A 25,737-nucleotide genomic window follows, 5' to 3' on the forward strand; every position below is an offset into this window, starting at 1 on the left:
ATAAGTAAATGTCTCATTTGATATCATGGTCTATTGAACAAGACCTGAAACTATCAAGTAAAATGATTACTTTAAGTGGGCTCATTTTCCCATATTGACTTATTTTTGCCAGTAGAGGAGTGTCATACACTGAAACAAAAACCCTGAACTGTCCCTACTTTATATGTATTTTCTACATCTCACCTACATGGGAGATTTTTCAGCGAGGAATAGGTCTATAGTGCTCCTGTCTTCATAAAGCTAATGCCTCTGTGCTAAACACAGGCGCTGCCGTAAACGTTAAAAATGTGTGTTTTGCAACAGTGTGGGAAAGGTGTGGGCAGCGCTGGGCGTTGTTCGTTACGTAGGGAAGCAGCCGCCCACACTGACCTGGATATGTTGGTAGTGTGGACGACTCCTCCACTACCATGGATTCCAGAACAAAATTGTTCTGTTTTTGTGACCATCCTCAGCGCGCGGACCTTCGTGTTGAAGACGGGTTTTACGGCAAGTGTGCAGCTACCCTTCGCCCTGTGATTTGTGGCGCTTTAACAGCATCGACGCATTATCTATAAGAATCTGGACTGAGTCGCGTCGTGGTGCAGGCCGGCGGTTTCGCTGTCTAAGTTCGGCGCGTGTGTCTGCTCGGGTTGACCGGATCTGGATAATCACGCCTGGATTCGTCCTCACATGAACAGTCTTTACTTCTCGAGTGAAGAAGTGGAGCTCTGTCAGGTTGACTCTACTTGGGCAAGGTTTGGGCCGGAAGTTGGATTGTGTTGCCTTCACAATATTCGCACATATTGGATTCGTTTTTATTGTGGAGCGAATATATTATGTGTGGACTACGGTAATTAAGCAAGCAGACAAAACAATACATTTTGTCTTAAGTTAGTAACATAATGTTGCCACTTAAAATTTGCAGTCGAACTCGGAATTAGCGCCAAAGTGTTATATTTTGAAAAACTAAAACGGAAGTAGTTTTTGTCCACGCCGTTTTTGCTTGATAGTGGTAGTTAGGGGGATGTGGCCAGGATGTATTTATGCTGCTGTTCAAGATATGAATATCAGTGAATCGGTACTGCTTCGGGAGCCCTGCTTCACTACCGGCCACAGCGGGAGCCACGACGGTGCTGCTGCCGTCTGTCACCGCGGTTGTCGCCGTCGTCAGACGAAAACGACGAACACGACCAAGGATTCTGTGCTGGTTTCGCCTGGACTGGACCATCTCCATGAGGGCTTCTCAACCTAACGCCCTAACAGTTAGTTGGTTTAACAGCATGTTAATCAATACTGTCACATCGACTGCTTATTTTACGAGTGTTCAGTTTTTCACAAGGCTTTGACCATTTTTTTTTTTTTAAATCAAATGTCAACAACTCAGCATCAAGTAATGATGGAGCCATCTCTAGCTCTCGCTAGACTGGAGCTGAACCCCAGCTCAGCCGCTGTTGGGGTCAACCTGACCCCGCGGATCTCCGGCAGCCCGCCCGCGAAAGAGAAGAGCAGCCAGCGGCCGACGACGGGGCAACAAGGCCAGGCTCATCTGAACGGCTGCGTCCCGCTGTCACATCAGGTGGCCGGCCACAAGTATGGAGTGGATAAAGTGGGTAAGTGACCTGGACAGCAGAACTCTTTCCTCACTGTACCTGCCAGTGTCACCAAAAACTTCCTCCCTCCACGGAACCTGTTATGAAAACCTGCTCAGTGAATGTGTTCTTGCTCATCATCACGCCTACGTTTGACTGCATTTGAAACAGTTTCACTGGAAAGTGAGAGTTAGAAGTTAGTCCTCCAGTCAGTTTCTCCACTAAGACATTTAGAGAAGTTTGTGCAGTGTGTGTGTGAAAGATGGTGAGATTATAGTTGTGTTTGCTGTCTCTGATGCATCCTCAACCAGAATGTAGATGTTAATGGACCTAGAATTTGATAGACCTTTCATTTTTAAATCATTGTCATCATCAACATTGATTTCTTTTAAATGTTTAGGTTTACACATTTTTGTGCTTAGGAACTTGCTTATTTGCTCCTACATCCATACATTTGTTGAACATTTAGTTTTTTTATTATCTATATTTCTGTTCCTTGTACTTCATTTTTAGTTTACAGTAAACTGTCATATCACATGGGAGGGAAAACAGAAAACTGCTCTGATTTCTAAAGATTGGCCACAGGAAAACCCATATCGGCTGACCTCAGATTTTTTATCAACACAGATTCATCTGTGCTTCTAATCCCGTCATACATCACACAGTCATAGATTTCATTGCCCAGCGTGTGAGGATTTGTGAACTCCGCTGTTTATTATTAGGCAAGATATTGAGCTGAACTGATTGTGCGTGATAGCCAGTCACTGGTATTTCAGTACAGTCTTGGATGGATGAGTCATTGCTCCCCGGTCAATTACCTCAAAGAACTGCAACGTCCTGAAGAAGAATAAGAAAAAAAAAAGTGCCTCTCTGCTGTTGGACAGAGGACACACCTGTCCATCCACATAACATCTGCGGTGAAAAGTTAATGTTTCACCTGAGATGGTGCACACACTTTTTGGTGTAATTAGAAGGAATCTCTGCATTTGGTGCACATGTTGACAGAGTCAGAACAGGCCTGCACATGACATGACATGACACACATGCACATTTTATACATTTAATTCCATATGAGATACACAGGCTTGCATCAACTAAAGTTAGTAGCCGTGGTTCAATCCGTGTTTGTGCACGGTAGCGCGGTATCCTTTCAAAATGTGAGCGTCGTGTGCATCCTGCAGAGATAAGCTGACAATTATGTGATCTCGCTTGCGGTTGTGTATTTACGGCCTGTTTTTAAATGTTTGGGCGCTGTAAACAAGAGGTTACTGTTGTTCTGGAAAAGCAGTGTGTGCAAAGACGTGTCATTTCAGTAACCATAACAAATCTGTAAACAATAAGTTGATCACAGAGCCGCTGCAAAAATGCATTCCGTGACGTCCACGCAAAGTATGTCATCTCAAAAAAATGCACCTGAAAGGTTAAAACAGATGCATGTTGTTGTTGTCATTCATCCACCCATTCATCTTCTACCGCTTTATCCTTCACATGAGGGTCGCGGGCTCTCAGCTGACATAGGCCGATAGGCGGGGGACACCCTGGACAGTTTGCCAGTCCATCACAGGGACACTTATAGAGACAAACAACCATCCACTCTCACCTACAGTCAATTGAGAGTGTCAAATTGACCTAATCCCCATAGCTGCTGATGTAAACGTTGTATTCTGTGACCTCACAGTGTGATCATTAAGAGTCTCTGTCGTCTCCACTCTCAAATGTAAGCACAGGGAATCATTCATTCAAGCAATGGCAGAGTGTATTTTGACAGTTCTGTGGAATGGTTATCTCAGTGGCTCTTTGAGCTCGGTAGCAAATAATCATTAACGCACAGGCTCTGTAAGTTGAAACTAAAAAAAACAAACGCATATTGACACAGTAATGAGACTCATTCAGCCATCTCCATGACAGTTGTAGAACAAGTACTGGAATCCAGTTGAGCTTGAATTGCAGCTGCCTGAAAATGATCCCGCTCCCACTGCTTCCCTTGGGCACTAGTCGGCTAATGTACTCCTTTTTTTTTTTTCATATTATTGACACACTTTTGGATACTTTCTGGGTTGTGAATGTGATTAAATGATCTTTAATTACAGTCACAGACCCTGTAGTTGACCCACAGACGAAATATTATTTGCTGAGGTTCGTGGCGAGATTACTCGACACCAATCAAGGAAATTAATCTGCATATTTGAATTGTGTTTTTCACAAACACTCTGTGTGTGTGTGTGTGTGTGTGTGTGTGTGTGTGTGTGTGTGTGTGTGTGTGTGTGTGTGTGTGTGTGTGTGTGTGTGTGTGTGTGTGTGTGTGTGTGTGCGCTTAGATAATGTGTAATAATGTAGTCCAAGAGTCTGATGCAAGACCCATAAGCAAAGGTGAAAGTCTAGTTAAGTCGTAAATGTGAAGCAGCCGGCGGGTGATCGAGTGCTTCCACCTTAGCGCGCCCAGGACCAACCGTGTGCTTTACTTTTGTCATGAAGCAATAAAATGGATTGATCATAAATCCGTCCATTTTGTAATAATTCAGCGTTAGCAAAAGTAAACTTCCAATTAAACCGTCGATGAAACCGTCTCATGCAGCTTTTTTACGATAATCACGTACTGAACACAGTCATAAAAGATAACAAATATGGGGAGTTATCTTCCTCTTTTTTTTCTTCTTAATCATGGCATTTTCATCAGTCAGGTCAGCTGACCGAGTGTGTGTGTGTGTGTGTGTGTGTGTGAGTGGATAGTAAGTCATTAAATCTCTTACTCAAATGACAGTTTTGTAACCTGCAGCCTCAGCACTGATCTAATATTTTCGCTATCTGGCCGACTCATCAGCAGACTGATGGAGTGACATGAATCACACATATCTACTGTTGTTTTAACTACAATTACAATGATTTTTATTAATAGAATCTTTTTCTCTGAGCAGAATGTGAATAATCACCTCTAACTATATTGTAGTAAAGGAGGCGTATCAGTCCAGCCGTCTACACTGGTCTGGAGACTCATGTCACTCAACTCTACTCACGTAACCATGTCGGAAGATCAACTTTCATACTCAGAGTCTCTTTCCTTTTCCACACAACGTACACTTTAAGAAGAGACTTCAGAAACACAAGCCATGTAAACACAGATGCATCAGTGGAGCTGCTCCTCGACTAATGTGCTGCTTTCACGACACCTCTGGTGCGGACAATTACTTTGTGCTTGAAGTGGTGTGTTGGACTGATGATGGACAGTGCAGTGCTTATGAGCTGCTGTAATGTGGATGCAAAGCTGGTTTGGTGGTACGCAGCCTGCAGAGGCGGAGGGGGAGACTGAGAGGACGACGCTGCCCTTGCTGTTTCATCTCCGGATTTGAGGATGATGACTTTACAGACACGGGACAGATGTTCACCCTCATGCTCGCATCACAAGCTCGCCCCCTCCTTTTATCGTGCCGCTTGTAGCTTTTTGGCTTTGTATTTTGCCGTGTGTTCTTTTGCTGAAACGCTTTTGTGTTCTTCGAGGGAAAGTAGAGCGATGTTGCCAAAGAGCAGACTGATCCCTTCCACCGCAGCATCTTTGAGTCCATCTGTAATCAGCTGTGGTTGGCGTGTGAGGATGTAACCGGAGACTCATCATCTGTCTTTCTACACTGCAAATGGGCTTGTAGAGGGAGCTGAGTTTATGTTTGATCTTAAATAGACTCTCCTACTCGAAATGAAATGTCACGCTAATGCAGGAATGCACTGATTTCTCTGCCTCACACTATATCCTACCTTCTGTGTGCCGCCTTCAGCCTATAGGACTCCAACTTAACAACTGCTTTCATTATTGATTGTTCCACTAGTAATGAGTCTAAGGTGGCATCTTCAAATCAGAGATGCGTCAGAGGATGAGTACTTTTTACATTTTGGTACTGATACCAAGTACTTAATTATGCCATTTCAGTACATAACAACACATATAGGATCTAAATTAATATACATTATTCTGCCAGCACTTAAAATTGCAAGTAAAATAAAAGCTTCTGTGTCATATATAGAATTTAATACTCAATATAAGATCAATGTCTTAATTTTTTTTTGACTGCAACTAACAATTATTTTCATAATTTATTTATTTGTTGATTATTTTCTTGATTAATCGTTTGGTCCATAAAATGTTGATCAGTGTCTTCTTTTGTCCACTAACCAAAGTAATTCAGTTTTAATGATTTGGAGCAAAGAAGTAGAAAATCTGAAAACTTGATTTAATTCTTTAAAAAAAACAAACGCTTGATTATCAAATCAGTTGTCAAAGTAGTCATCGATTAATAATAATCAGCCGTAATTTTGTTTGAGTCGACCTAAAACGTAAACAAAAATCACTTTCCAGAAATACAAGTCTGAACTCTTTCCCAGAGCAAATAATACAAAGGTGTTCAAGCAGGCGCAACACATTGGTGTAATTTTCCAGGGTAATCAAACCCCGTCTTATTGTGTTATAAACCACTGTGCGGTAGTTTGGTGCCTGAATCCTCCCGAGTCATGGATCAGTTACTTAATATGGCCTGCTTGAATGAACACGACTCCACCAACCCGGACCTTTTTACATTTGAACGGCTACTAACCCTTAACATTTCCATTTCTCATTTAGTAACATCGATAAATACGTACAGGCCCTGGTTTTCCCCGCTCCAATATTGTTGTCAGATTAAGTTGTCAGAGTGACATTTGACTCTTTGTTTAAACGCTTACGTGTTGAGTAATTGTTTCATTCTTTCATTGACACGTTCATTAGCGTCTTTTCCACCAACATTACCAGGAACCTGTTTACCTGTGGGATAAGAATTCCAGATAGTTTGTGTGGTTTGCATTTCCACCGCACCTCGTAGTTCCGGAAAAACGACACTCGATGGCTTTGTGTCACCGACACAATACACAATAGTCCTACTGAACCTCTCTACTCAAATATGCTGGAAAGAGCCTGGACCTCATCGTCCGTCCACTTCTCATACGTTCTTTTCTTTTGCTCCATATTTTTTGAAATGACCGATGGCGAAATGAATAAGTTCTTCTTTCTTTGTCTTCCTTTAAAGGTCTTTTTTAAAGTCCCTGCCGCTCTAGTGTTCCCAGTATTCTGAAAAGTGCTGATTCGCAAGAAGTTACTTCTCTTGGTGAAGGTTTGGGGTTGAGAGAAAGTTCTTCCTGGGTAAATGAGAAAAGTTCCTACGATGAAAGGGGGCTAATGTTCTCATTCTCCTCCATTTCATTATTTTTCCTGTGGCAAATCACCACAAACTGACAGATTTCCTTTGCTGTTTCCTCTCCCACTGTTTTTTTATCCATCTTTATTTGATTTGTTGCCGCTGTGTGAGCTCATTGTATGATTGATTCGGCGTTGAACATTAACCTCAGCGTTGAAGGCCGTGAACACTCGGTGAACTGACTGTAATAATTGACTTCCCGCTCCGTCATAGGATGAAATGAGGAGCGTGAAAACACTTTTTCCCCCTCCACTTCAGTACTGTAACACAGATATGGTAAATAAACTGGGTTTTTTTTCTGCTTTGTGTTGATTTTGTGCCGTCTCTGTGTTTGATGCAGGCATTTTGCAGCATCCAGATGGAACGGTCTTGAAGCAGCTTCAGCCTCCACCAAGAGGTCCACGAGAGATGCAGTTTTACAGCACGGTAATAACTATGCATTAGGGCTACTTAACACATCACACGCCGCTTTCACTGAAGTCCAGACTTTTCCTGCCAGCTGGGAAAATCTCTGGAAAATTCACAGCGAGCGTGTGAGTGAATGGGTGTGCGAGTGCGTCACCCTCCTGCACGCTCGACCCGTTCGCCACCGTTCACCTAAACGTTCTCCTGCTGCCTTTTTTCCACATGTGATCGGCAAACTCAGGCGTTCATGTCATGGAAATAGCTTCAGTGACACACTCATTTTTAGTTGTGTGCTGTAGTTAATAGCTGAAGATCAGATGTTCCGTTTAGATATTTACACACAGGAAAGTGTGTTGGCCTCAGAGCCTCAGTGTTTGCTTTAGAGCTTAGCAGTGCTGTCAGCCTTTCAGCAACTCCCATACAAACAAAGGGGAGTCGTATAACATCATGTCTGCCTGTAGTGTGGTTACATTTGGAAGTCAAACATTTCTTTTTCCACTTGTAAGTAGAAAAAAAACATCCGTGAGTTGAGCATAAAACAGGATATAGCATTTTATTTTACGCATCGGGTTGTTTATAATGCAAAATGCTCCCAGAAGGGGGAACAAAGTAGTGATGAGATCCTTTTTGTTGATTTATTGATTTGTTGAGCAACACAAAAAAACAAGCAGCCACAGCTACTTTGATACTTGATACATGAATAAAAACAATAAATGAAAGAATCCTACAGTCACTGATTCTGGCTGTTTCAGTGCGAGAGAGGGATGATGATCCCTGGTTTTGAACAAACGTCTGCTTTAGATTAACTGATGAAAACCACATTAGCTGTGGCCTAGTGGCGAACCAGTGTGAGGTCACCCACTGGTTTGTGAATTGCCGCTTTGAAGCCTTGTGTTTTTGCCCTTTAGCCAGTGCCGTGTCCTTTTCGAAACCAGACGAGACAACATTTTTGAATATGAGTTCATAAAATCCCACTGAGGGCATAAACTCTTGTCCCGATTACTGCAAATAGTGATGGCTATTCAAGAGAATACAGGTTTTTGGCACTTGGACACCAAATATACAGTATCTTTCTATATGTCATACACCTGTATGTCTCACAGGTGTATGCAGAGGACTGCTGTGATCCCTGTCTCTTGGAGCTGCAGAATCACCTTCCAAAGTACTACGGGGCCTGGTCGTCTCCTGACAGCCCCAGGGGTAAGAGTCATGACACCAAAGAATATAAACAAACCGTCTCGACATGCATCTGCGAGATGTTTCTCTCCTCAGCTGTGACCAGGATTCATTTCACACTGAACCAACACGAGCTTAAACCTAATTTCTCTACTTTCTCAGGACGGATACGTCGACCTCTAATAGACTCCTGATACCATATGCTAATGTTACGTGAATGTCCACCTCCATCGCATCATTTAATGTTCTCGTGTTTCAGACCTGTATCTGAAGCTGGAGGACGTGACTCGCCGTTTCGCCAAGCCTTGCATTATGGATGTGAAGTTGGGCCAGCGGAGCTACGATCCGTTCGCCTCGCAGGAGAAACGGGAACAGCAGATCAAAAAATACCCACTGATGGAGGAGATTGGCTTCCTGGTCCTTGGCATGAGAGTAAGTTTGACGTCTTCTTCGGGAATGGTCTTCAATCTCTTGAGCGGCGTTTGTGGCGTTACGCTACACATGTGCAACACGCACGGGTTTGCACAGCTGTTCTTCCGAACAAAGCATTATCCACAACCTTAGCCCCAAACTTAACCAGTTCCCCTTAGAAATTAAGTTCTACGTAATTAGGACCAGGTTTTGGTCCTGTTAAGGTAAGTGACTGTGCCAGAAAAGGTCCTGAGGCGGTAACAAATACAAGCATGCACACACTCACGCACATCATGTCAGTGCCTCATTATCTTGTCCACATGACAGGAAAGTGCGCAAGAGCATTTTATCTTTTGGAAAGGAAGAGGGTTAAATTGAAAAAAAACAAAACCTTTTTATCAGCGTGATCAGTTTCCATTACAACCTACAGTCATCATCCTCCGTGAGTGTCCTGTTTGGGGTTTCCTGTCTGCAATGAGAATTAAACTACACAACCCAAATATGTATCAAATTAGCCCATGGCCCTGGAGGGGAAAGCGGTAGAAGATGGATGGATTATTATCATTCATTTGTGAGAACCATTTAATGCCATCATTGTTGTGGTTTATAGATTTAGAGACACTGAGCAAACTGAGCTAAAATAAATATATAAAATAATCCAGGCCCGGATGTCCATACTACCAAGGATTTATCTGAAGTAGCGGAGTATAAATGTGGGTGTGATTCAGGTGGTAGAGGAGATGGTGATTAAGCTGTGTTTTGAGGAAGTGAGTCATGTGTTTGACCTGCCAGTCCTTGTGTACACAAGGAAACAGCCTATTGACTGATGGTTTGTCATGAGAGCCTCATCGTGTTTGTCTAAGCAGACCCTCAATGTAAATGACAAGTCAGTGTTGGGGCACCAGCTTTATCGCTTTATGACGTCCCCGCCCTTTGTAAACGGTTTGGGAACACACTGTGGACTTGATATTTGCTTGATGATCTCTATGAAGAATGCCGTAGCTGTGTCACTGTGCACAATAATCAGTGTTTTCCTACAGAATGGAGCATAATAATAATAATAATCATAATAATAAAGTCTTTATAGATATTGTATTTGTGTCTGTATTCCCAAACTTTTTGTTTTCCACACTGTTGGAATTGGCCAAATGGATTCCTTAATGGTTCGTGTTCCTATCTTCAATCAAATGTACGTTTAAACAGTTTCTGGATAATCCTGTTAAAAGACAAGCGACACTTGGTGGAGGTAACAATAGGCCAACAAATCTGCTGATGCTTTAAACAGAGTTAGCATGATCATGACTCAGCAGATAACAGTTCGACCTGATCACTGTTCCCCATTTAAACCAAACCAGTTCTGTAAGAAAGTCGTATTTTGACAAAATAGCTTCCACAGGAATGCAGTGGACAAAGAAAATACATGAAATCAGTGCACAGAGGATCAACTTAAATATGCTTTGTTTATTTCTTGAATAAACAACCGACGGCTAACAAAAGCACGTATAATGATCAGAAATTGAACAACAGAATAAACGATATATATATAAATATAAAGAATTTTAAAATGTAGGCAAGGCCAGACAAAAACACTACAAAACAAACAAACAACCAAGTAACCGCAGCGCTAACCTCTTTCCTTGTTTAGTACGTAGTGTGATAGACACTGGTATAAATAGAGCTCCAGACGCTTGTTTTTACATATTCAGAAAACAGAATTCAGATGATCTTTTATACCCATCATTTACTCTGTAAAGGCCTCCGACAGCATTCCGAGTATCTTGAAACTTTACATAAGGGACAGTATTTGAGCAGTGCGGCACTTCAGTAATGTATACGTGACACTAACATACTGTACATTGTTTGGTGTCGTAAGTAGATCGAGTCCCGCGGGTTTGAATTTCGTTGCGCTTTAAATCAGATGCTTGAAAACCAGAAAGGATTATGTACAGTCAGACTAGTTTGTGCCTCAGATCAGGGGAGCCTGGCACTGAGCTGCTGGGAAAGTTTACACACTGATCTCTCTGACTTGTGTGTTTAGACTGAGAGGAGACTAATTAGTGGTAATGATTTTCCTGCACTGAGTGATAACTGAGGGAAAGATGAAAGGAAGTGATAAAGTGAAGTGCAGCTGAGGGAAGAGTCTTGCAGGTCTAAATATAAAACTGTGAAGCCTATGTTTCTGCACAGTGGCTTCAAGCGTCCTGTTCTTCAGATGTGGTTTAATTCAGGTTAACACGCAGTTATTTTGGCTAAAAAGATCCTAATAACTCTGAAAGTTTGAATCCAAGATTAGTTAGTGTGAGGTATTATATGCAATGTATGCAGTCTTTGAAACTCTCCCAGCATGCACTAGGGAAATAGGTGAATGAAAATTTGCTGGCTGTTGATGTTATTATAAAAATAGATTGCAAAGATTACACACACACACACCTGTATCATCTTAAAATAGCATTGTTTGGTTATAGATCTGATAATGGGTTCATGAACCTCACAGCGTAACATGTGATGTGATGGAGGCAGGTGTGACTGTAGCTGAGGTGACCATTAGGGGGCGACATTGTCACATTCCTGGTTCACACACAGTCAATGTAATAATATTGTGTTTTGTATTCTTTTATTTCAAGGACCCAAAATACTAACGCCATGTGTTTCCTTGTATTTCAGGTATATAAAGTGTGCAGTGACACTTTTGACTCCTATGACCAGCACTATGGGAGAGCACTGGTGAAAGAAACTATTAAAGATGGTATGTCTGTTTTATGTATTTATTTATTTATTTGTTGTTTATTTAACAGGGACGACACATCTAACATTGCCGGAAAATGGAATGTACAGTATGTAAGACGTCTAGCGTTGCAACCTAATTTGCAGTCTTTGTCCCTGGCCAGGATTTAGCACGAATTAAACTATGAATACAAGGAAACAATACAATAAAACAATAAACGTAACTCCCTAGACCCTTTGTGATATCTAGAAAATACAAAAAACTATAGATCTGTCCAGGGTGTACCCAACCTTTTGCACCCCTCATGACCCTCATGTGGAGGATAAAGCAGTAGAAGATGGATGAATGGATACCGGAAAGCAGAGAAATAGAGCTTTACGCCCATACTATGTCATTGCAGTAGCCCTCAGGTCTTCTGCGGAACGACTGTCCAATAACAGTCAAGATTAAGGACAACACTCCTCTCTTCTTCTCCAGGTCTGGCTAAGTTCTTCCACAATGGTGTTTGTCTGAGAAAGGACGCAGTGTCAGCAAGCATCCACCGGGTCCAGCAAATCCTCCGCTGGTTTCAGTCTCAGCAGCAGCTGGCCTTCTACGCCAGCTCCCTTCTCTTCGTCTACGAGGGTCTCCCCGCTTCCTCCTCCTTCTCCTCCTCTTCCTCCTCCACCCTTTCCTCCCTTCTCAGCACCCCGTCCCTCAGCCCGACTGGGGTGAAAACCGCCACGCTGTCGTCGGTGGTCGACGGCTGTCAGAGGGAAGAGGGGGACGCGAGACAGGAAGGGGCGGCGTTGAAAGAGGAGGTGGCAGAGTACAACAACAACAACATTCAGGTGGTGGTGCCCTGGGATTACAGCCTGGCCACCATTTACACCAACCACAGGAAAGGGGGCCACCACCACTGTGCCAAGAGTCCTCTCCAAGGTAACGGTGGAGCCAGTGAAGCTGTGGAGACGACAGTTACTGGAGAGAACAACTCGGTACTGTGTCAGGAAGACAATTCTGCATGGAAACGAACAGGTGAGCCGGAGCAGCCACCGAACAGCAACGGTAACAAATCACAACTGGAAGGGAAGGTTGTGGACGGAGAGAGGGAAGAGCACACCAGGGGGGGAGAGGAGGAGCTAAAAGGACAGGGAAATGACGCCACACAGGGGAACGGAGGAGACACGGAGGTGGAGGTGAGGATGATCGACTTTGCCCACGTTTTTCCAAGCCAGAGCCATGATCACGGCTACATCTACGGCCTCAAACACCTGCTGACAGTGCTGGAGCAGATCCTCTGTGACGCTGCCTGAAAAGCGATCCCTCCACACTCCTCCCTTTTGAAGCTGTCGTCCCGCTCCAGACGACCCCCACTGTCTCCTCCCTGTTCACCTTTCTCCTCCTCTTCTCAAAACAAACACAGAGCCCCTCCAGAGGAGAGAGGGACGAATCATAGACGTGAAAAAAACCCGACATCTTAAGCATCATCATTCTCATTTATCATCTCACCCGATTGTCATGGTCAGTCCATCAGTCATGTTTGTCTCTGTGTGTGTGTGTGTGTGCGCGCGTCGGTCTGTCCACAGAGTGGAGGCCGACGGCTGTGTTATCCCTGTGATCGGCAGCACTACTACGTTGCGATAATCAGTCCACGGAGGCGTCACAAGCCCGTACTTAAACACAACATCGTCAGCTGCATGATTTAGTGACGCTCGGTCGAGCTCCACAGAACCTGACTTCAACCTCAGTTCCTCCCAGAGAGAATTTAACATCCGTGATATGTTGAGTTTACGGCTGTTTTACTCACTAAATGATTACATTAACAAGTCACTTCTCAACATTTCTCGCGCTACTTTATTTTAAGTGTGTCCTTGTACTGTACGCCAGTATTGCAGTACAAGATTACTTTTATTGTGATGGAGGATTAACTGACTTAGCTGTAATAACATGGCCTATAGCTACCCATTGCAACACAGTGTATCTGTTGCTGAGCAGTGCCCTCTGCTGCCTCAAGAGGTAATTGCAGGATACTGGCACATAAAACTCTAATGGGCCCTGATCATACCTGAGCATGAAAGGGACTTAAAACAACAGTGATTATCATCTCAGTAGAAACCAGCAGTCATTCTGAACTAGTTAGGAATGTCTGCGCCAGTGTATAAAATCTTGACTCTTGACTCCCTGGCGTCCACGCTCCCTAAATTGGAAGCAGAATGGCTTCCCCCCCCCCCCCCCGTGTGTGTCGTCTGTGGAGGACGTGGAGGTTTAAGTCAGGTTCTGTTTTTGTTTAAAAAACCACTGTCTACAGGTATCTAACTCAGGTAAATTTACTGTAAAGGAAAGAAAAAAAAACAACTTTAATTTTACTACTATTGTCCTTCATAATGATCCTCATGCTGTGTGGTCGTTCAGCTCTAAATGATTGTTTTATATATATATATATGTATATATATAGTCTTATGTTATCTCATGATTGACCTTAATCTCATCCTCTTAACCCCGTGATGACCTTTACACACATTGTATCTCTGTTTACCATCACTGTTTTTAAATTGTCGTCGTACACGTTCGGCTGCCAAATCGCCCTCCGACTTCTAAAGCCCGCCCCCATGCTTCCCATTTGACATCAGTCTACTATAACTAAGTTGCTTTGTAATTTCATGATTTTAACGTAACACAGTTGACGCGTAGCTAGGCGACGACCCTCGGTTTCCTGCCCCAATTCTGGATAGATGATGATGAGGTGATTGACGCGTGTTGCGATTGGTTGACGTGACGACTTCTCTCCAAGGATATTTTTTTTTCTTTTTAAGAAGATTGTAGCTTAAGTGATGTTTGAGACGTTGCTGCTTTAATGAGATTCTACTGATTGAGCCGCTGCTAAAAAAAAAAAAGCGAAAGACAGCAACTGAATGGTTTTATGTTATGATTTTTTTTGGGGGGGTGGTGTTGGGGTGGTGGTGGTTATGAGAGGACTGGTTTCACGGTAAAGCAGGATTAGACACGTCTAGTTTTACATATAGACGTCGGTGTAACTCTTGTAGCTGGAAGCCTAAAACCGTTGTTGGTTATTTGTCTTCTTTCTTTCTTTTAAAGGAATACTTCATCCATTTGCATTTAGCTTTGTATTACTAGAATATGGGTAGTATTTTTGAAAAATTGTGCTTCCCAACCTCAGTTTCCCAAATGTCTTCATTCTTTTCTTTGTTAGCGACACTTGGTCCTGTTAGCGTAACTGTTAGCAAAGAGGGCGGAGACTGTTTACAGGTCCCGTCCCCCTATGAATGGGTCTCAAAAGTGCGTTGCAGTTTCACTGTGTGGTCACGTAACAAAAAAAAGAATGAAGATATTTCTCCACTCATGGGAAACTGAGGTTGGGAAGAACAACAAGCTACTACCCTTAGTCTAGTAATACAAAGCTAAATGCTAATAGGTGACGTATTCCTTTAAGTCTTGTGGAGAGATCTTAATATTTCTCGATTTCAGTCGCACAGATTGATTTGTCGTCGTGTGTCACAAGATGACGACGGTGGTGTAGCTGAAAGTGTTGGGGAGGGGGAAAAAAAACTAATAAGCAAACCTGTTAAGTTATGCAAATGTTTCATGTACAGATTGACACGTCATGGTCCCGATGAGGAATGTCCATGTGCAACAAAACCTGGGTAGACGGATTGTAAAGAGTCACAGGCAGATTCACGCTGGTTTGTAGTAATACGATTATTATTATTATTTTTTTTAAAAGTTCATGTTTAATATGCACCTTTAGTCTCAATAGAATCACTAGAAACAGAAAGTAGGACTCTACTTTCCAGCGTGATGAACGCGAGACTCTCCAGGACTAATGTTACAGACTTTATAATCTTTTTTTAAATTCATTTGTTTATCATCTTTAAATGCTAAACAGTTTCTGTATCGTTTTACTGACCAAGCTCTGCCGTCTCTACACTAACGGCGGAACCACTTGGAAATGCAACGCTAACAAAACAAAAAGAAAACGTCTCACTGCCCCCACTTCGCCTCAAACCCACTTTTTATTTGATTTTAATCCATAATATGCACAGCTTTCCTTTTGTTGCAGCATATCCATACATATAACATGAAAACCCTCATCTTTGATTTGAATTTATTACGGTTTGTCTCTGAACCAAAAGAGATTGCAGACTATTAGAATATTATATATTTTTTTCCAAAAGTAATTTTTCTTAAATAAAACTAAATACCTTGTCTGAAATAATCAATGTGAAAGCTAAAGAGTCTTTTAAGGGATATTAACGGAAGTTAGGGGTTTAATTTCTGTTGTTTTTAATCACTGCCTTATTTCTCTGTCCGTGACTCTGTGTTGTCTCCATGTATTGAAACATTGATTATTGATCAGTCTGGCAGCTTTATGAATCTCTCCTCCGTTTCTAGTATGTTGTTGTTAATGTCTTATTATCACAATCATATCATGCACTTGCATACAGGGCATTGTTGAATGAATCTGTATTATTAAGTAAGTGACTCCCAGTAATGCATCGTTTGACTAGGACTCCCTTGAATCTGTGCAAATATCCACTCCTGTTCCCGAGACGCTTCCTCTTAAAAAAAAAAGGGAATGTTGAAAAGTGTAAACAGAAGCTGAGTTTCCATCTAAAAAGAACAGAAGGGTTTATTATTTTTATACATGTCAATCTCATTTACTTCTTATAGTTAGAGCCAATCAACTGAAGCAGTTCCAAAGCAGCCACTGGTTTCTAATTAATATACCTGAATTATCATAACTGAATAATTCTAATAACAGTAATATTAACTATAATAGTACCATTCAATGGAATGTCAATTTAAAGGCTATTGCCAACAGATTAAATACATCATACAATTAAAAAACAAATCTGTTTTTAAACGATGTAGTTTGTTGTAAATGTATAAAACCCTGACGGAACAAAACCGGCCAATGAATTTAATAATATTTGAAGAGTTGTGTAAACTGTGGATGCAGCGTGTTTAAACGACAGGACAGAAATGTACAGTGTAACCTCTGGATGCGGCTTTTACCCATACTGGAAACAATTCAATCAGCTCACACCACACTAACACACGTACAGTGTACTGCATCAGTCCAATAGAGGTCGATTTAAAACGCTAAACCGCTGCAGCCGCTGCTTTGCCGACTTCTCTCCAACCGAAAATCCATATGCAAACTGAACGTTTGAAGGTCAAAGCAAACCTGTGACTTAATCATCTTCAGTGATACTTTCAAACATATGCTGTTCTCATTTTGTTTACATTTCAGCTGCTCTCTTCAAGACGAGGAAACAAAGTCCAAACATGATTTACAGTATACACATATATATATATTCAGTATAATTCTTTGACTTCAGGACTTTCAAACAAACAAAGAAAAAAAAGTCCTGGCTGGAACCTGTTTCTGTTTATGGAAAAGTACTCGGCAGAATTACCTAACCTGTCGCTCTCCATTTAAGGACCATTGAGCTGGTGTGACACATTCTAGACCATTAATCACAGTGTGTTCTACACATTACTGCGAGCTGTTCTCAAAGTATGCTGTGTGCCCTTTGAAAATAGCCATTATTTAATTCAGAACTTATTTATTTTTAAATGATGTATATATAGTGACTTGAGACCCCCTTGAAACATCACAAGGGATTTCTCGTAAAACAGATTTTTATTCCACAATTGATCGATGAAAAAGCTTTTTAATGACTTCACACCGTAAAATCACTACATAGCTGCTCGAAAACGTTTGACATGAGCGGGATGCTTTGAAAAAGGCTCGCAGGAATGTGAATGGGTTAAAATATGCAAGACCAACTGTTTGGTTCCTTAATGTGGACCAAGAAGAAAAAGTGATGAGGATAGTGATGAGACACTGGTGTCCTCTCAGCCAATCAGAATAACTTGCCTTTCTGTTTTGTTGCTGCACTCGCCAGCTCAAACATGAGATGAGCTGCATTTCAAAAACCCTCACTCTTTCCCACTGGACACACATTTAATGAAAGACATGGTCGACGTATACAGTTGCTTTACCAACACCCCCCACCCCCACAGATCTCTGGTTCTGATTGGCTGTGATATCCTCTCGCACTTTTTCCTTCTTTGTAATGACTTTCGATCCACTTAAGTGTCTTCATGTGATATTTGATTTCAGGTGTAAATGCACAGTTAAGCACGACCGACTGTGGCACAACCAACCCCCGCGTGGTGTTAAAAAAGCAAACGGCGTGAATGCACATGGCATGCTGTTTGTTTGTGTTGTCATCGTTTAAGCCAAACCTGTTGATGAAATCTGCTGCCCCCACCCCCCCCCCCCCCTTTTGAGCCTCGTCATGGAAACTGAGCTCTTAAAACTTCTCCGTGTGGGTTTTGATAGTGTTTGACTTTTGATATACTGGATTTAACACGACGACTTCTAAATGAGCCTGAAACAGAGCAGAAAACTTCATGAGTGTGCATTACCAGAGGAACGTCCCTCGACATCTACAAACCTGATAATCATTATTTTTTCAACAATAAAAAATATTAATCAAAGTGTTTGGTGAGATGCATTGTTTTTTTTTTTTTCTTCCACGAGTCCATTAGGATTAACAAGAGACACTTGTGTGCATGTGGCCATGAGACTTTAATGATATGATTGAAGAATCATGACATTTAAGTCATCAAAATACAAAAATACCATTTACACAATGCAGATTCTAATATTGTTTGCTCGTGTAGTGACTGCTACGATACAGTGAATTGTCCTCAACTACAACTGAAATGCGTGAAAAAGTCTCATCTATAAATGTTCATTGCTCATGTGCCTCAGTTTAACACATTAGGGTCTTCATATAAAAATAGCTTTAAAAAGGAGAAACCATCTAGGGACGACAAAAGGTGTAATACGAGTCATTTTGTCAGACAAATCCCAGTGTTCATAAAAGCTCACAGACTCTCACTGTAAACTGTAACATTAAAAAACGTCCAAATTGTTTGGCAACTGCTACAGATGAACTCAGTGACTTCAGAAAGGTTCAAAAAAAAAATGGCACAACATCCAGATCCACTCAATACTGACAGACTGTATGCTAAGCTAGGCTAACCACGTCCTTATCTCTTAAAAATGACACACCTGCTTCATATCTAAACCTTGTCCCTGAAAAGGAAATGCACACATTGCCCATTCCACAGGTGTGAGATCACTCACACACGAGCTCTCTACCCTAAACCAAATTCACACCCGATTCAAATTAATGGCTCGTTATGAGGCTTCCGTAGTGCTTGCTGATTATCGGACTGATTTGAATCAGGTGTGTTGGAGCAGGGGAAACATTAACTATATTATATATATATATTAACATTAACTATAACAAAGCCAGGACCAGGACTGAGAAACCCTGCCCTTAACTCTACCATCATTAACTCAATCCCTAACCTATATCTAAAACGGAGCATTAGGGCCAAACAAAGAAAAAAAAAAAAAAAATCAAACATTTTGAGAATAAAGTCCTAATATTACAAGATTGTGTCTCACTATTTAATTTAATTTTAAAATTGAGTTTCTCATCTTGTCGCTGGTTGTAATATTACAACTTTATTATCGCAATATTAAATGTTTTTTTTCTTTTCAGTTCAGTTTCTTTTCCTAATACTCTAATACACTTGTACATCTATGTTAGTAAGGACACTCACTCGAACCATCACGACTAATTATACAACTCAAATACCTCATTAAGTCATAGTTTCTTAATGTTTGTACCCTTCCTAGCACTTATTAAAAGTGCTGCTCCTTATTTAAACCTTCTGCCTCTTTCATAAGGCACGGCTGGTTTAGTGGATTAGTAAAACAACATTTTCTTCACAACATGTCCAGAATACATCTTTCCTGTAAATTTAGGGCTGTTTTAGCTGGATTCACATGTTCTCATCACGGCAACGCTTGACGGGAGGTTGGGTCTATTGCTTGTTACTAGAGGTGGCCACTGGAGATTAGTGGAGCAGTGTCTGTCATGACACTGATTAGACATGATTAGATTATATGCTGAACACACAAACGTGATTGTGAACCGTGATTGGCTAGCAAGTATTTACATAATGTAGTTCGTATGGTCCGCTGCTTGAAAGGTTGAACATTTCTCGGCTTGTGAGCAAAGCAAGTGAATGAGGAGGCTTTTAGATGATGCCTTCACCACATGTGTATGTGCAAGTCCAGCATTAGGTTTTTCAACATCAAAATAATTTGGGACAGCGATGAGAGAATGGTGTTGGGGGGGAGACATTCTTCTTGCTGTGGCTCTCTCGGTGCATCTCTGCTCACTATAGTCTCTCTAAGGCTTGTGGGTAGTACTTGAGGAAGATCCTACGTGCAATCTCGTACGTGTCTCCCTGAGGCTTGGTCGGGTACCTCCGCCCGTTGTAAACAAATCCCTTTTCTACCTGGAAAACTGCCTGGTTGAAGGTGTCCTGCTTGAATGGCCGTCCACTGTCCAGACACTCAACCAGCATGTTGACAAACAGTGCCCAGCGCTGGGTGTAGTAGTCCTCCATGAGGCCTCCCCACTCTTTACTGGCATAGTCCAGGATCTCGCCACTGGGACCCCACAGTGTGAGCTGGTTTCTGGCATTCATGTCATAAATCTGGGCCTCTCTTTCGTCCAGGGCCATGGACCGCGCGCGCTCGAGCCACGTACCCAACAGGAAATTGCGATTGCTGTTGAGCAAGTGACTGAGCTCGGGCAGGAGGTCGTAGACCAGCACGCCACCTGCCGTCATCAGGCCCGGCAGCTTTTGTTTATTGTAGGCGTCCAAGATATCCAGGTAAAAAGAGGTCGTCAGGACTTGCAGAACCTGCCGCGTCACGTCAACAAGGTCATGTCGGAAGGTCTCCTTGGACATGAGCGGAGGAGCCGCCTCGATGATCAACTTCCAGGCTTTGTACAAGTCAGCTGGATCGTACCAAAGGTCAGAGTTCATGCGAAAGGAAGGCCTGCGCACCAGCGGGCTGTGGTTGTGGTTTTTGTAATGCGGCGTGGTACAGTTGTAGACACTAGAAAACAGGAGCATCCATGCAGCGGGCAGGTTCTCTTGCGTGCTGCCGTAACGGCGTATTGCGTACAGCGACACCCATTTCAACAAGTTGACTGGCTGTTTGCGCCAAGCCAGCTCGGTCATCAACTCATAAATCACAGGGTTTTGTTCGATGCCCTCGGGAGCTATTCCTACGCCCACTAGGGTGGAGTTAGGAAACTGTAAGGCTTTGAAAGGTCCCGAGTTGATGCTCTCCACTGTGCCAAAGAAGCCACTGTTGCCGCCAAAGTTTTGCAGCATGCACCAGATAAACGGCTGTCCGTAGAAGGAGTCGGTGTAAGAGAATATTGGTTCGGTCTCGGCGAACAGGTCCAGCACGATCATTCGTCCGAGGGGCACTCCGTGCAGTAGCGCCTGAATCTGGGCTGGCTTCCAGAACGCTGCATCACTGAAGAACAGCCAGCCTTGCATCAGCCAAACGGCCTGAGGATCAACTGGGGAGAAGAAATATGTTTGTATGAGGAACAGGAACAGGAACTGGTCATCAATGAGTCATTCAACCGACACTGACACTGACCTGCAGTCATTGAGGCAAAGACAGAGCGGCTGATGGCGGACAGGTAGGCGGGGTCAGAGGAGGGAGGGGTCATCTCGTTAAAGGTGTCTGTGTTATAAATGTGATCGGTCCCAAATTGCTTCACCATCTGGGACAGATACAGGGAACCAATGCGGAGGAAAAGTGGGTTCCGAGGGTCTAAGACATAGGAGCATGAGAAGCTGCAGTTGAAATGAGACCATGGACCCAGTCTGGTTACATTTGCATCTGGAAACAACCTAAAAGACAAGTAACACTTCAGTGATTCAGTTTCAGGTTTAAGGTCCACCACAGCTGATTCCACTTCCTCATCACGTTGGGTGTTTCAAGATGCTTTTCAAGATTTTTTTTATTCATTATTGTTTCAGGATTTTCAAGATGGGAGCGGAGACCAATCGGCCTTATGGCAGCTGTGTATGTCATGAAATGTCTTATTGGATCATTGCCATTCATTGTATAGTTTCCCTCAATACAGATTTGGCTATGATATTCAATCTTGTTTTCTTTAAGTAGTAATTTTAATATCTCCATATTATATCCATATTTTTTGTACATAAAACAAATAAGTGTGAAATGCTTGAACATAAAACTTTAATGTATAACCTGAGGATTCCCTTGGGAATGTTTCCAGAGAAGGCTGGCAGCACAGGAATCATACCAAATGACCGCATTCGCTCCAAGATTTTAAACTGTAAAAAGAGAGGAAATATGTCAAGTAAAGGAAATCAGCATCAGGTGGGTTTACCTAAAACTCCAAATAAGACCCAACTTGTAATAAAATAGATAGAATTTTAAGTAGTGTTGATAGTTATCAGTACTTGGAGGTAGAGCTGGTTCATGTGCCAGGACTGTGGAAGTGGTCCGCCGAACTTCAACATGTTTCCCATTCGGTTCCAGGCAAGAAACGCCGGGCCAGAGAAGAACTCTTCAATTTCTGACTGGTTTAACCCAAGAGTACGGTAAACCTAAAAGGAACATAGGTTAAAAAAAGGGCAATGTTCACACACAGATATCAAAGATCTTTTTTCTCTGAAATCTTATTCCTCTTACAACAAAATCTAGTATGTATTTTATTTTCACAAGATTCAAGCATTATGAGCCAATAACCGCTCTTTTTATAACTATTTTTAACTGGGAACATGTTTTTTTCTAACCTCTTGCCACACAGATTCCTGGCCAGTGAAAGCCAGTGGCAGATTGATGCCATTGAGCGCCATCCAGTCGATCTCTCTTTCCCATCGTGGCCAGTCCCACCACACAGAGGAATAACTGAACGTGCAAACGTTCTGGTAATACCGAAATCTGGAGGTAGACACACAAATACACATTTACTTATGACAGGTCTTTTAAAAAAAAGCAAAAAAACATCTGTTACATGTATACTTAAAATATTATGTTCAAGGTTTATGATTGATGATGTTGTGCTTTGTACTAGGGTCAATTCCTAATTTTTCTTTCCCAGAATAGTGAAATTATTCATCATTCACAAGACATATGACAAACAGACTGGGGCTTTTTTGCAATAATATAAACTTCTATGACTCACAGTACGAGTGAAATACACACACACACACTGGTTTTCACAGCTATTCGTCTAAGGACATTATTGACTTACATTCATACAGACAGCCTAAACAAGGCATTAGTCTAAAGTCTAAACATGTGATGTGTGGTGTCTCTGCTTATTTTAAATATTTAGAGAGATGGGGGGGCAGGATTTAATTAAAGATTTAAACTCCCCTGAATGACATAACTCCACAAAAGAATAAAAACACAGTGTCTCACTGTCCAAATATTATGTACCACTCTGTATGTCACAACAAGGAAAACACAAGTCCCCACAGCTATATTTACTGTATCTAAAACATCGTGGAAGTTTCAGATACAAGCGATTTACCTTCAATTCACACTGTAAATGACTGAAGCTTTGAACCGACTCAGGGTTTCCCTTCAACACCCACAACCAGAGTCATGGGGAAAAAACAACACCACACTGTCTCATCTGTGACATGGTTTTTCCAGTCTAACAGTGCACATGACATAACTGCAGTTAGCCGATGCGAGTATAATGCACAACACATAATTAAAAAGGAAGAGTCCTTCAGAGCGCCGAGTGAACAATGACTAAAAATGTGCAACGACCATGCTCCACTTGTCATGCACCCAGGGTTTTGTTTTGGTGCCACGTTAGAGGCGGAAGGGTTACAAGCACACTAAATACGTCCTACATATAAAACACTGACAGACGCGTCACCTGATATTCTTGTTAAAAAGATTTGATTGTCACTTGCAGAGCAGCATGTAAACACAAATCAGACCATCTGACATGTTGATGAAGTAACGACATCAGCATCATCAGGGTCTGTGGCAGCTACTATCAGGACTTGGCATGAACTCTGACGGATCGGATATGACGGCGGGTTTCAAAGGGGATGAGTTTTGCTGATGCGAGTACAACTGCCCTGCCAACAATTTCTACACACCAGCCATACAATAGGGAGACATTCGTGTTTACAAATTGGGACAGTCGCTCTAGTCTTTCTTGCCCTCAATTACATAGCGGTGTAGTGGGGACTACAATCAAAGTCACAGTCAAACTTTGCTGTTGTGTTCATCAAGCTGATGAAGTTAATACTTTATGGCTTATTGGATTCCCCTCTTCCAAAAGACATTTTAAGACCAACTTAATTCACCAACAGTGGTCCATTAAATACTCAATTACCATATCACACAAGTATTAGTGGGCCTTTCTAGGGCTATACCTGGCTTAAGTGCTGTCAATGCATTGTAACTACATGTGATACAGTTGGGTAGTTGATCGTTGATAGCATAACACCTTTATAATTTAAATCACATATTTTCTTTTTTAACCTTAAAAAGTCACAACCATAGACTTTATAATAAAAAGTGACAATTCCACAGATTTGCGAAACCACAATGTCACAAAGGTCACCAGCAACCAGGCATTTGATGATACTCCCTATCAGTCACACTGGTGTCAATGTGTTGTGCGATGGTTTCCTCACTAATTTTCCTCTATAGAGAAAAAAAATGAACAAAACTGACAGAATATTCTATTTAAGACATGAAACTAGCAATTGAGACTATTAACTCTTCAGGACGTTAAAAATCCAGTGAGGAAAAAGGCAAAATAATTATTTTGCAATCAGCAGAGTTGCTTCTCTCCTACTTCTTTGGCTTCACTCTGTCCATTTTCTATTACAGTTTGCTTTGTCTACAAGATTGCTAAACTCAGTGCAAGAAGCAAATATTACAATTAATTAATTCAAGCAGCACAACCACCAACAGCTCGTGGCACCCTGTATTGTGGCGGCATGGACTTTGGCGCCACCTATTGCTTATCTTGATTAACTAAACCCCAATATAGACTGATGAAAACACACATAAATGCTCATTTTCACTTAAGGAACCTTTGAAAGTTCCTTTAACTTCCTATGGTACATGTAAAATGAAACCTGAGTAATGTGTCAGTATGTCAAAAACTACAACTATCCCTTTAAAGCTGGCAATAAACTGCTCAGGCTGTGTGGGGTGTGAGCCGAATTAAAGAGCAGATAAAAGCACTCCGTGTGAACCATTTATCTTAGTTATTGTGCATCACAGTGGGTCACACTGACCTGTGCGGAGTGTTGATGCGCAGGACGCCGGTGAGCTTTGGCAGAGGACTGGGCAAATCCAGCTGATCTCCAGACCAGGAAACATGGCAGCTGCAGAAATACTTCAGGTAGTTGTAAATACCAGTGGCCACTGCCACTCCTGTGCTGCCCGTGGCGAGGATTTTGTTGTTTTTCGTGTATCGGAGTTCACACACGTCCCGGCTGTGGTTGGACAGGCTCCCGTTCACTGACACTATGAACTCCGCGGACCTGTTCCCGAGCAGCCGCTTCAGCAGCTCCGCCACGGCTCGACTCTGCGCCTTGTCGCTGGCTCCGGGTTTGATGTGGTCCAGAGTGGGAAACTTACAGTGAGCCGTTAGAAACAGAGCGAAAAGGACAAGCAGCAGCGGACTACAGCTGCTCCTGAGGGACATGGTGGTGATAAACTCCCACTTTCACACTGAACTTAGCACGAGTTTAAAACACCAGAGTTTCTTTCTTCAAACGCTCATAACAGGAAGCGGCGGGTTAGTGAAAGGCTGTTGACCAATCACAGAGCGAGGAATGCAGCCTCCGCTGAAGCTCACAGCCAATCAGAGGGCGAGTATTTTTTTATGAGTCATGTGATTGTGAAATAAATGTCCACCCTTATTGTGCTGAGATTTAAAAAAAACAACAAATTAAATCAACATAATGTTACATGTTCACTTTTAAGCACAAGACAGTGTTACCGCGTTATTGCAGTATTGGACCAATTTATTTGTTGTCATTTTAGACTTTAATTGAAGACCCAAAAGAAGGTTCATAACTCTATAAAAACAAACATTTGAAGGAAAGATTAACATAAATTCTGAGTTTGTCATCCTGCACATAAAACGGTAGATGGCATTTCTTTTTATGACCCAACAGGTCACAGAAACTAGCAGCTACACACACCATCGTGGCAGTTAAAAGCAGAAGTTTCTTTTTCTGGGTTTTAAATCTTAACTGTGGAGAACACCGTTATCGCACTCATTTTACTTAGTTGTAGTTTTATTAA

General features: G+C 42.1%; 2 protein-coding genes across 2 annotated transcripts; one reads left to right on the forward strand and one right to left on the reverse strand.

Annotated features, from left to right (window-relative positions):
* The first annotated feature begins 115 nt into the window (after positions 1 to 115).
* ipmkb (inositol polyphosphate multikinase b) lies at positions 116 to 15,721 on the forward strand. The gene is made up of 7 exons (XM_058620877.1): positions 116 to 1,241; positions 1,364 to 1,589; positions 7,125 to 7,210; positions 8,293 to 8,389; positions 8,625 to 8,797; positions 11,441 to 11,522; positions 11,979 to 15,721. The coding sequence occupies exons 1-7, from the start codon at positions 1,212 to 1,214 to the stop codon at positions 12,794 to 12,796; spliced, it is 1,512 nt and encodes a 503-aa protein (XP_058476860.1). The 5' UTR covers positions 116 to 1,211; the 3' UTR covers positions 12,797 to 15,721.
* Positions 15,722 to 18,817: 3,096 nt separating this feature from the next.
* naglu (N-acetylglucosaminidase, alpha) lies at positions 18,818 to 25,288 on the reverse strand. The gene is made up of 6 exons (XM_058620881.1): positions 24,720 to 25,288; positions 22,236 to 22,383; positions 21,900 to 22,046; positions 21,685 to 21,770; positions 21,064 to 21,320; positions 18,818 to 20,980 (listed from the first exon to the last, which is right to left on the reverse strand). Exons 1-6 carry the CDS (start codon positions 25,130 to 25,132, stop codon positions 19,776 to 19,778), a joined length of 2,256 nt encoding a protein of 751 aa, XP_058476864.1. The 5' UTR covers positions 25,133 to 25,288; the 3' UTR covers positions 18,818 to 19,775.
* Positions 25,289 to 25,737: the final 449 nt, after the last annotated feature.

This window comes from Solea solea, chromosome 21 (assembly GCF_958295425.1).
Source record: "Solea solea chromosome 21, fSolSol10.1, whole genome shotgun sequence".
NCBI lineage: Eukaryota > Metazoa > Chordata > Actinopteri > Pleuronectiformes > Soleidae > Solea > Solea solea.